The sequence below is a fragment of the Dipodomys ordii genome, unplaced genomic scaffold (assembly GCF_000151885.1).
Source record: "Dipodomys ordii isolate 6190 unplaced genomic scaffold, Dord_2.0 Scaffold209, whole genome shotgun sequence".
Classification (NCBI taxonomy): domain Eukaryota; kingdom Metazoa; phylum Chordata; class Mammalia; order Rodentia; family Heteromyidae; genus Dipodomys; species Dipodomys ordii.
The window spans coordinates 883,942-893,232 of record NW_012267425.1 but is presented as its reverse complement, the minus strand read 5'-3'; the positions used below and the strand labels follow the sequence as shown (position 1 = coordinate 893,232).

The window sequence follows — 9,291 nt, the reverse complement described above, 5'->3', positions numbered from 1 at the left end:
TGTGGCTCAAGTGGTAGAGCGCTAGCCTTGAGCTGAAGAGCTGAGGGACAGCGCCCAGGCCCAGAGTTCAGGCCCCACGACCGGACCCCCACCCCACCCCCCAAAAAAAAAGAGTCTCAGTCTCATGGAAAGTTTCCTGCCTGGGGCTGGCTTTGAACCGTGATCCTCAGATCTCAGCCTCCTGAGTAGCTAGGATTACAGGCTTGGACCCCCGGTGCCTGGCTTTCTCCGTTATTTCTGAAGCCACTCCCCCCCCCCCACCCACAGGTGCATGTCCTGCGTTGGCAGTCCTTATCCCTGCCACTGGTGTAAGTATCGCCATGTGTGTACCAGCCACCCCCACGAGTGCTCCTTCCAGGAGGGCAGGGTCCACAGCCCTGAGGTGAGGCGGGTGCGGCGTGCTGCGTCAGGGGGGCTGGGCTCCACACTTTTCTGCATTTGAGCTCTTTAGTTTCTTTGGGCCTAGAGAAGGGAGGGGCTTCGTGTGCCTCTGACAGGCTCTCTGCCCCCACCCCCAGGGCTGCCCCGAGATCCTGCCTCGAGGAGACCTCTTGATTCCCGTGGGCGTCATGCAGCCTCTAACCCTGCGGGCTAAGAACCTGCCACAGCCTCAATCAGGCCAGAAGAACTATGAGTGCGTGGTTCGGGTACAGGGGCGGCAACAGCGGGTGCCCGCCGTGCGTTTTAACAGCAGCAGTGTGCAGTGTCAGAATGCCTCGGTGAGGTTCTGCCCTTTCAGCTCCAGGTTGGGACATGATGGGTGTTTTCTTCTTCTTCTTTTTGTCGGTCATGAGGCCTGAACTCTGAGGGCACTGTCCCTCAGCTCTTCAGCTCAAGGCTAGCACTCACCATTTGAGCCACAGCACCACTTCCAGCTTTTTTCTTTTTGCTTATGTGGTGCTCAGGAATTGAACCCAGGGCCTCAGGCATGCAAGGCAAGCGCTCTACCACTGAGCCACCTTCCCAGCCCTCCTCCTCTTCCTCCTCTTTCTCCTCTTCCTTCTGTCAGTCGTGGGATGCTTGAACTTGCTGTGTGGGCTGTCCCTGAGCTCTTTTGCTGAAGACTAGCACTTTACCAGTTGAGCCACAGCTCCACTTACAGTTTTCTGGTAGTTACTTGGAGATGAGTCTCATAGACTTTCCTGCCCAAGCTGGCTTTGGACAGTGATCCTCAGATCTCAGCCTCCTGAGTTGCTAGGCCTGAGCCACCAGTGCCTGGCTGTGTGGTTCTTATCTATACCCAGCTTGCTGGTCTTGAAGCCTCAGGTAGCCCTGGCAGTGAAAGCTGAATCTCTTGCTGGAGGTTTCTGAGCGAGGGAAGGGAGGTGGTTGGCAAGGTGGCAAGATTATGCTTTTCTTTTTTTTGTCCCTCGTGGGGCTTGAACTCTGGGCCTGGGCACTGTCCCTGAGCTCTTCAGCTCAAGGCAGTACTCTACCACTTGAGCCACAGCTCCACTTATAGTTTTCTGGTGGTTACTTAGAGATAAGATTCTCACAGACTTTCCTGCCCAGGCTTTTTTTTTTGGGTCCGGTTGTGGGCCTGAGCTCTGGGCCTGGGCGCTGTCCCTCAGCTCTTCGGCTCAAGGCTAGCCCTCTACCACTTGAGCCACAGCGCCACTTCCGGTTTTTTTCTTATGTGGTGCTGAGGAATCGAACCCAGGGCCTCATGCATGCAAGGCAAGCACTCCACCACTGAGCCACCTTCCCAGCCCCCCCAGACTGGCTTTGAACCATGATCCTTAGATCTCAGTCTCCTGAGTCATTAGGATTTCAGGCGTGAGCCACTGGTGCCCGGCTTCTGCTTCTCTTCTCTGTGCTCACGTGTTTGCTTCCATTTTCTCTAGTACTCCTATGAAGGCGATGCGCTTGGGGATACTGAGCTGGACTTTTCTGTCGTCTGGGATGGGGATTTCCCCATCGATAAGCCTCCGAGCTTCCGAGGTGAGGGGTGCTTGTCATGGGGTCAGGGGCTGTGCCTCCCAGGCAGGGTTAGCACGGTTGGGGGCAGGTCTGGGGGCCCTAATATTCACTGTCTCCCTGCCATTGCCTGCTCCATCAGTCATGGTCCCCTGTGCCCGCAGCCCTCTTATACAAGTGCTGGGCACAACGGCCCAGCTGTGGCCTCTGCCTCAAGGCGGATCCCCGCTTCAACTGCGGCTGGTGCATCTCAGAGCACAAGTGCCAGCTGCGGGCCCACTGCCCATCTCCCAAGACAAACTGGGTGCATACAAGCCAGAAAGGGGCCCGCTGTAGCCATCCCCGAATCACACAGGTGAGCCCCGCCCACCACCCCCGCCTGCCTGCTGCGCACCCATGGGTCTGAGACAACTCCCTCGCCATGCCCCCTCTCCTGCCTTGCAGATCCATCCCCTCGTGGGGCCCAAGGAGGGAGGCACCCGGGTCACCATCGTCGGGGAGAACCTGGGCCTTGCCTCCCGAGAGGTAGGCCTGCGAGTGGCTGGTGTGCGCTGCAACTCCATTCCTACCGAGTATGTCAGTGCTGAGAGGTGAGTATGGTCCTGTGGGGGGACACCCTGTCCCTTTCTGCCATGGCAGCCCTGACCTTCTGGGTCCCCCTAGGATTGTGTGTGAGATGGAGGAGTCACTGGTGCCTAGCCCACCGCCAGGGCCCGCCGAGCTGTGTGTAGGTGACTGTTCCGCTGACTTCCGTACCCAGTCTCAGCAGCTCTACAGCTTCGTGGTGCGTAGCCCTCCGGCGCCTTCCTCTCCCCCGTCCCCCTGTGGGGAATGCTGGGGTGGCCCTGCCCTGCCTCCCTTCAATGCTGCTTCTTCCCCAGACTCCGACATTTGACCGTGTGAGTCCTACTCGGGGCCCGGCTTCAGGAGGCACGAGGCTCACCATCTCTGGTAGCTCTCTGGATGCGGGCAGCCGGGTCACAGTGACCATGAGAGATGGAGAGTGCCAGTTTGTGAGGTGGGCCAGGGCTGAGATTGAGTAGGGTGGCATGGGGCCAGGGTGGGTAGAGGCCCCAGGCTGCCTACTTCAAGTTCTCTGCTTGCCCATGTAGAAGAGATGCGGAGGCGATTGTGTGCATCTCACCTGTCTCCACCCTGGGGCCCAGCCAGGTCCCCATCATGCTTACCATTGACCATGCCAACATCTCCAGCCCAGGAGTCATCTACACCTACACTCAGGACCCCACAGTCACGCACCTTGAGCCCACCTGGAGCATCATCAAGTAAGATCCTGGCCGCTGGGGATGTGGTACAGCAGTAGAGCTTTTACCTAGCATCTGTGAGGCTCTGGGTCCACAGCACAGCACAGCAAATAGAAAGACCTGGAGAAGCTGGGCACCAGTGGTTCACGCCTGTAATCCTAGCTGCTTAGGAGCCTGAGACTTGAGGCTCACCATGCAAACCAGCCTGTGCAGGAAAGTCTGGGAGACTTATTTCCAATTAGTCACCCAAAAAGGCAACAACTGGAGCTGTGGCTCAAGTGCTAGAGTGCTGACCATGAACAAAACAGCTCAGGGACAGTGCCCAGGTCTGCAGTTTGAACTGTAGGAATAGCGTGCACGCGTGCATGTGCACACACACATGCAAACATGGAGGAAACAAAGCTAGAGGCTGAGTAAGGTCCTTCAGCTTTGGTAACTAGGACTGTGGGTATCAAGTGATGCTTGAGTCCTTTGGGCCTGAACTCTCACTGGTAGAGAGGACAGAGCTGTCCTGGCCACACTGTACCAGGTACCCATCAGAGAAGCTCTGCACTATCATGACAGCCTTGCGAAGTCCATCCACACGGAGGTGGGAGTCTCAGGCCACTTACTCTTCTCTATAGCGGAAGCACTGCCATCACTGTGAGTGGGACTCACCTACTGACTGTGCAGGAGCCCCGGGTTCGGGCCAAATACCGAGGTATTGAGACCACCAATGTGAGTATCAGCTTCCCTTCCCCCACGGCACCCCCGCTTCCCATGGCTTCACATACTGGGATGTCCAACCTTGTCCCCACAGACGTGCCAGGTGATCAATGACACTGCAATGCTGTGCAAGGCTCCCGGCATCTTCCTTGGGCGGCCTCAGCCAAGGGCCCAAGGCGAACACCCTGATGAGTTTGGCTTCCTGCTGGACCACGTGCAGACGGCCCGCTCTCTCAACCGGTCGTCCTTTACTTACTACCCTGACCCCAGCTTTGAGCCACTTGGGCCCTCCGGTGTGCTGGATGTCAAGCCTGGCTCCCATGTAGTGCTGAAGGTGCCAATGGGGTGGGAGAGAGCACAGGGAGGCATGGAGTCTGCAAGGCAGACAACACCGGGCTGACTGTGTGTCCCCCATTTGCAGGGCAAGAACCTGATCCCTGCAGCAGCCGGCAGCTCCCGCCTTAACTACACAGTGCTGATCGGAGGTCAGCCATGCGCGCTCACAGTCTCAGACACACAACTCCTGTGCGACTCGCCCAGCCAGACAGGCCGGCAGCCTGTCATGGTGGGTGCGGGGAACGGGAGGCCACCAGGGCAGCCTGAGGTGGGGGGCGTGAGAATTGGCTAACCTTAGGATTGTCCTTGCAGGTGCTGGTGGGTGGCTTGGAGTTCTGGCTGGGCACCCTGCACATCACAGCAGAACGGGCACTGACCCTGCCAGCCATGGTGGGGCTGGCAGTAGGCGGGGGGCTCTTGCTGTTGGCCATCACTGCCGTGCTGGTTGCTTACAAGCGTAAGACTCAGGATGCCGACCGCACGCTCAAGCGGCTCCAGCTGCAGATGGACAACCTGGAGTCTCGTGTGGCCCTGGAGTGCAAAGAAGGTGACTAAGGCACGATGGTGCGGAGGGTGCTGGGCAGCAGGTGAGAGCCCTGGTCTCACTCCTCCTCCGCCTCACCCAGCTTTCGCAGAGCTGCAAACGGACATCAATGAGCTCACAAACCACATGGATGGGGTGCAGATCCCTTTCCTGGATTATCGGACATATGCTGTGCGCGTGCTCTTCCCTGGCATCGAGGCCCACCCTGTGCTCAAGGAGCTGGATGTGAGTCTTCCCCAGCCTGCCCACTCCCTGTTTCCCTCAGGACCACTCCCTCCTCGCCCTCCAAGATTCTCCCCTCATCCCCCTACTCTCCCACAGATTCCTCCCAATGTGGAAAAGGCCCTTCGCCTGTTTGGGCAGCTGCTACACAGCCGCGCCTTCGTGCTTACCTTCATCCACACACTGGAGGCTCAGAGCAGCTTCTCCATGCGTGACCGAGGCACCGTGGCTTCACTCACCATGGTGGCCCTGCAGAGCCGGCTTGACTATGCCACGGGGCTGCTCAAGCAGCTGCTGGCTGATCTCATAGAGAAAAACCTCGAGAGCAAGAACCACCCAAAGCTGCTATTGCGCAGGTACATGCTCCCTCTTGGCCTGTCCCTGGACAAGCCACACACCCCTGCCCACCCACACTCACAGCCCCATCCTTGCCAGGCCTCAGTGTCTCTTTCCTGCCCTAGGACAGAGTCAGTGGCAGAGAAGATGCTTACCAACTGGTTCACATTCCTTCTGCATAAATTTCTGAAGGTGTGCTTGGTGGGTGGGTGCCGGGGGCCTTGATGCTGGGGCACCGCTGGCTGTCAGACAGATAGCCAGCAGTGCCCCTGGTTCCGGCTACAGGAATGTGCTGGGGAGCCCCTCTTCCTGCTCTATTGCGCCATCAAGCAACAAATGGAGAAAGGCCCCATTGACGCCATCACAGGGGAGGCCCGCTACTCGCTGAGCGAGGACAAACTCATCCGGCAGCAGATCGACTATAAAACCCTGGTGAGCACAGGCCAGGTGGGCAGCAGCTGTGGGAGGTAGGCAGACGCCCTGCCTGGGACTGATGCTGGGGCTCTTCCCCCTGCCCCTAGACCCTGCACTGTGTGTGCCCAGAAAGTGAGGGAAGCACTCAGGTGCCAGTGAAGGTCCTCAACTGTGACAGCATCACCCAGGCCAAAGACAAGCTGCTGGACACCGTGTACAAAGGCATCCCATACTCCCAGCGCCCCAAGGCTGAGGACATGGACTTGGGTGAGGGCCCCCTCCCTCTCCCTCTGGCCCCCACCCAGTGCAAGGCTGCCCTCATGCACCCCCCACCCCCAAGCTGTGTTCCCTAAGAGAGGTGGGCCTGAAGTCTTGGGGGGATGCCCTTAAGGGCTGACTGTGGCCCACAGAATGGCGTCAGGGCCGCATGGCCCGCATCATCCTCCAGGATGAGGATGTCACTACCAAGATCGAGTGCGACTGGAAGAGGGTCAACTCACTGGCCCATTACCAGGTAAGCTCATTCACTCCCAGGGCCACATGAGAGCTGGGGCCCTGTCCTGAGCCCCAGCAGGACACTGGATCAGTGGTGTTGGCTCCTTCCAGCCAGTATGGAGTCCCTGACCTCACAAGCCCTCCTCACAGGACCTTGGGTGCCACCCATGCGCACACTGAAGGGGCTGGGAGGGTGGTGGTATCGTGGTCTCCTGCACATCCTCTTCTCTGTCTCTGGGACCTCCAGGTGACAGATGGTTCCATAGTGGCACTGGTGCCCAAACAAGTATCTGCCTATAACATGGCCAACTCCTTCACCTTCACCCGCTCCCTCAGCCGCTACGGTAGGTGTCCTCAGCATGGTGACCTCAGCTGCATGACCCATCCTACCTTGTGCATGGGGAGGTCTCCAGCTCTCCAGCATCTACAAGTAGGGTGGGTCAGAGAAGAAGGGTCCTGCACAGGCTGCTGGGTTCCTGGAAAAGACTGGACTGAGACGCCTGGCAGTGGCCAGCAACACCGCTGGCCTAAGAGACGTGCTTGTTCTGTGCCCCAGAGAGCTTGCTCCGCACTGCCAGCAGCCCTGATAGCCTCCGCTCACGGGCACCCATGATCACACCTGACCAGGAGACTGGCACCAAACTGTGGCACCTGGTGAAGAATCATGACCACGCTGATCACCGAGAAGGGGACCGGGGCAGCAAGATGGTCTCAGAGATCTATCTGACAAGGCTGTTGGCCACCAAGGTATGCACGTGCTCTGTGCTATCTTGGTCTCTGTGCCGAGGCCCAGCTCTGGCCCTGAAGGACCAGCCCAGGCCTTGCTAGCCAGGGGCTACATTCTCAGGGAAGTGTGGAGTCAACATGGAGGCTGGGTCCACTTTAGGGGTGCTGGCCCCGCTAGTTTCCTCATAGCTTGTGCCCTCACTGTCCCCTGCAGGGCACACTGCAGAAGTTTGTGGATGACCTCTTTGAAACTGTATTTAGCACAGCCCACCGGGGCTCAGCCCTGCCCCTGGCCATCAAGTACATGTTCGACTTCCTGGATGAGCAAGCTGACCAGCACCAGATCAGTGACCCTGATGTGCGCCATACCTGGAAAAGCAACTGGTACCACTCTGTGCCCAGCTTCTGCTGGTTCCTCTTGGGATGGGTGGAGAGAAGCAGCTGGTGGCTTTGCCTGTGGGGAGATTGGCAGGGACGGAAATAGTTATCCAGGCAGGAATGGACGGTGGCAGAGCCTGTTTCTGACTGAGAGTGCAGGGTGATGCTCCTGGATATTTGGACAGGTGGGAAGTGGACTTATTGAGAACAGAAGGGCCATTTGCTCAGCTCTTGCTGCCTGAACTTCAGCCCTGACACTAAATATATCTCTCTTGCCATCATCTTGGGATAACACATGACTAGCCAGGAGCAAGGTGTGAAGGAAGGCAGAGGTGGGAGGGGTGCACGGGGCCACCAGGGAGTCTTCAGTGTGTGTTCTTCTGCTCAGCCTGCCTCTGCGTTTCTGGGTGAATGTGATCAAGAACCCGCAGTTTGTGTTCGACATTCACAAGAACAGCATCACGGACGCCTGCCTGTCGGTGGTGGCCCAAACCTTCATGGACTCGTGCTCTACCTCTGAGCACCGCTTGGGCAAGGACTCACCTTCCAACAAGCTGCTCTATGCCAAGGACATCCCCAACTACAAGAGCTGGGTGGAGAGGTGGGCCCTGAGTGGAGACTGCTGTGCGTGACAGCAGGCATGAGCTGTCCCATCCTGGGAAGCCCTAGGCAAAAGCCCCAGCAGCTAGCTGGGCATGAGGGCAGGGGTTTGGACTTTCATGACATCTGCTGGATTGACTTACTCAGGGCCCTAACAGGTACTACCGAGACATCGCAAAGATGGCATCCATCAGTGACCAGGACATGGACGCCTACCTAGTGGAGCAGTCTCGCCTTCATGCCAGTGACTTCAACGTCCTAAGCGCACTCAGTGAACTCTACTTCTATGTCACCAAGTACCGCCAGGAGGTATGTCCATGCACCCAAAGGGCCTGACTTGCTTGAACCTGAGAGTATAAGCTAGGGGCAGAGGGTAGACATTGGTAGGATGCAGGGAGTTCCCACAAAGGCAGGAGACACAGAGCCAATCTCTTAGATTACATAGCTTCTGTGTGTGCCATGCGGCTAGCACGGGCAATGCTGTCTTCCTGTGCTGGGATTTGAGGGATATAGGAGGGAAACTACTCAATGGAGCACAGAGTTCTACTGAGCAAAAGGTAAGGGGGCAAACCAGGCACTGGTGGCTCACACCTGTAATCCTAGCTACTCAGGAGGCTGAGATCTGAGGATTGCGGCTCAAAGCCAGCCCGGGCAGGAAAGCCTGTGAGACTGTTATATCTCCAATTAGCCACCAAAAAGCTGGAAGTGGAGCTGTGACTCAAGTGATAGAGCAGCGGACTTGAGCACAAAAGCTCAGGGACAGCACCTATGCTCTGAGTTCAAGCCCCAAGACTGGCACACAAAAAACCTGGACTGGAGGTATGGCTCAAGTGGTAGAGTACTCACCTAACAAGTATGAGCTAAAAGCATTGTACTAGCCAAAAATCAAAGAGAGAGAGACAGACAGACAGACAGACAGACAGAGAGAAAGAGAAAGAGAAAGAAAGAGAAAGAGGGGCAAAGCCCTGGGGAAAATGGAGCAAAGCAGTAGATATAGGAGGCTGGAGTTTGGATGAAAGTCTGGGATGGATATACACCTTTTTCTTTCTTTCCTTCCATCTTTTTTCCTCCCTTTCTCCATTCCTCCTTCCCTCCCCACTTTTTTTTGCCAGTCCTGGGGCTTGAACTCAGGCCCTGGGCACTGTCACTGAGCTTCCTTTGCTCAAGGCTAACATTATACCACTTGAACCAAGTGCCTCTACCGGTTTTTTCCCTTTATGTGGTACTGAGGAATCAAACCCAGGACTTCATGCATGCTAGGCAACCACTCTATCACTAAGCCACATTCCCAGCCCTCCCTCTCTTTCTTTCTTTTTTTTTTGGGTCCGGTCGTGGGGCCTGAACTCTGGGTCTGGG

General features: G+C 57.1%; 1 protein-coding gene across 1 annotated transcript in view; it reads left to right on the top strand.

Moving 5' to 3' along the window:
• Nucleotides 1-8,305, top strand: part of Plxna3 (plexin A3) — an 18,198-nt gene extending 9,893 nt beyond the window's left edge. Inside the window, exons 10-32 of the mRNA XM_013035322.1 lie at nucleotides 268-382; nucleotides 519-719; nucleotides 1,845-1,941; nucleotides 2,082-2,272; nucleotides 2,362-2,507; nucleotides 2,581-2,701; nucleotides 2,799-2,935; nucleotides 3,030-3,200; nucleotides 3,803-3,896; nucleotides 3,979-4,218; nucleotides 4,306-4,449; nucleotides 4,533-4,767; nucleotides 4,847-4,989; nucleotides 5,086-5,342; nucleotides 5,448-5,514; nucleotides 5,608-5,754; nucleotides 5,844-6,003; nucleotides 6,147-6,250; nucleotides 6,479-6,575; nucleotides 6,788-6,978; nucleotides 7,172-7,341; nucleotides 7,724-7,936; nucleotides 8,094-8,305. Coding sequence (XP_012890776.1) covers nucleotides 268-382; nucleotides 519-719; nucleotides 1,845-1,941; nucleotides 2,082-2,272; nucleotides 2,362-2,507; nucleotides 2,581-2,701; nucleotides 2,799-2,935; nucleotides 3,030-3,200; nucleotides 3,803-3,896; nucleotides 3,979-4,218; nucleotides 4,306-4,449; nucleotides 4,533-4,767; nucleotides 4,847-4,989; nucleotides 5,086-5,342; nucleotides 5,448-5,514; nucleotides 5,608-5,754; nucleotides 5,844-6,003; nucleotides 6,147-6,250; nucleotides 6,479-6,575; nucleotides 6,788-6,978; nucleotides 7,172-7,341; nucleotides 7,724-7,936; nucleotides 8,094-8,271 — 3,619 coding nt within the window. The 3' untranslated portion in view covers nucleotides 8,272-8,305. The remainder of the gene's footprint in view (nucleotides 1-267; nucleotides 383-518; nucleotides 720-1,844; nucleotides 1,942-2,081; nucleotides 2,273-2,361; nucleotides 2,508-2,580; nucleotides 2,702-2,798; nucleotides 2,936-3,029; nucleotides 3,201-3,802; nucleotides 3,897-3,978; nucleotides 4,219-4,305; nucleotides 4,450-4,532; nucleotides 4,768-4,846; nucleotides 4,990-5,085; nucleotides 5,343-5,447; nucleotides 5,515-5,607; nucleotides 5,755-5,843; nucleotides 6,004-6,146; nucleotides 6,251-6,478; nucleotides 6,576-6,787; nucleotides 6,979-7,171; nucleotides 7,342-7,723; nucleotides 7,937-8,093) is intronic.
• Nucleotides 8,306-9,291: the final 986 nt, after the last annotated feature.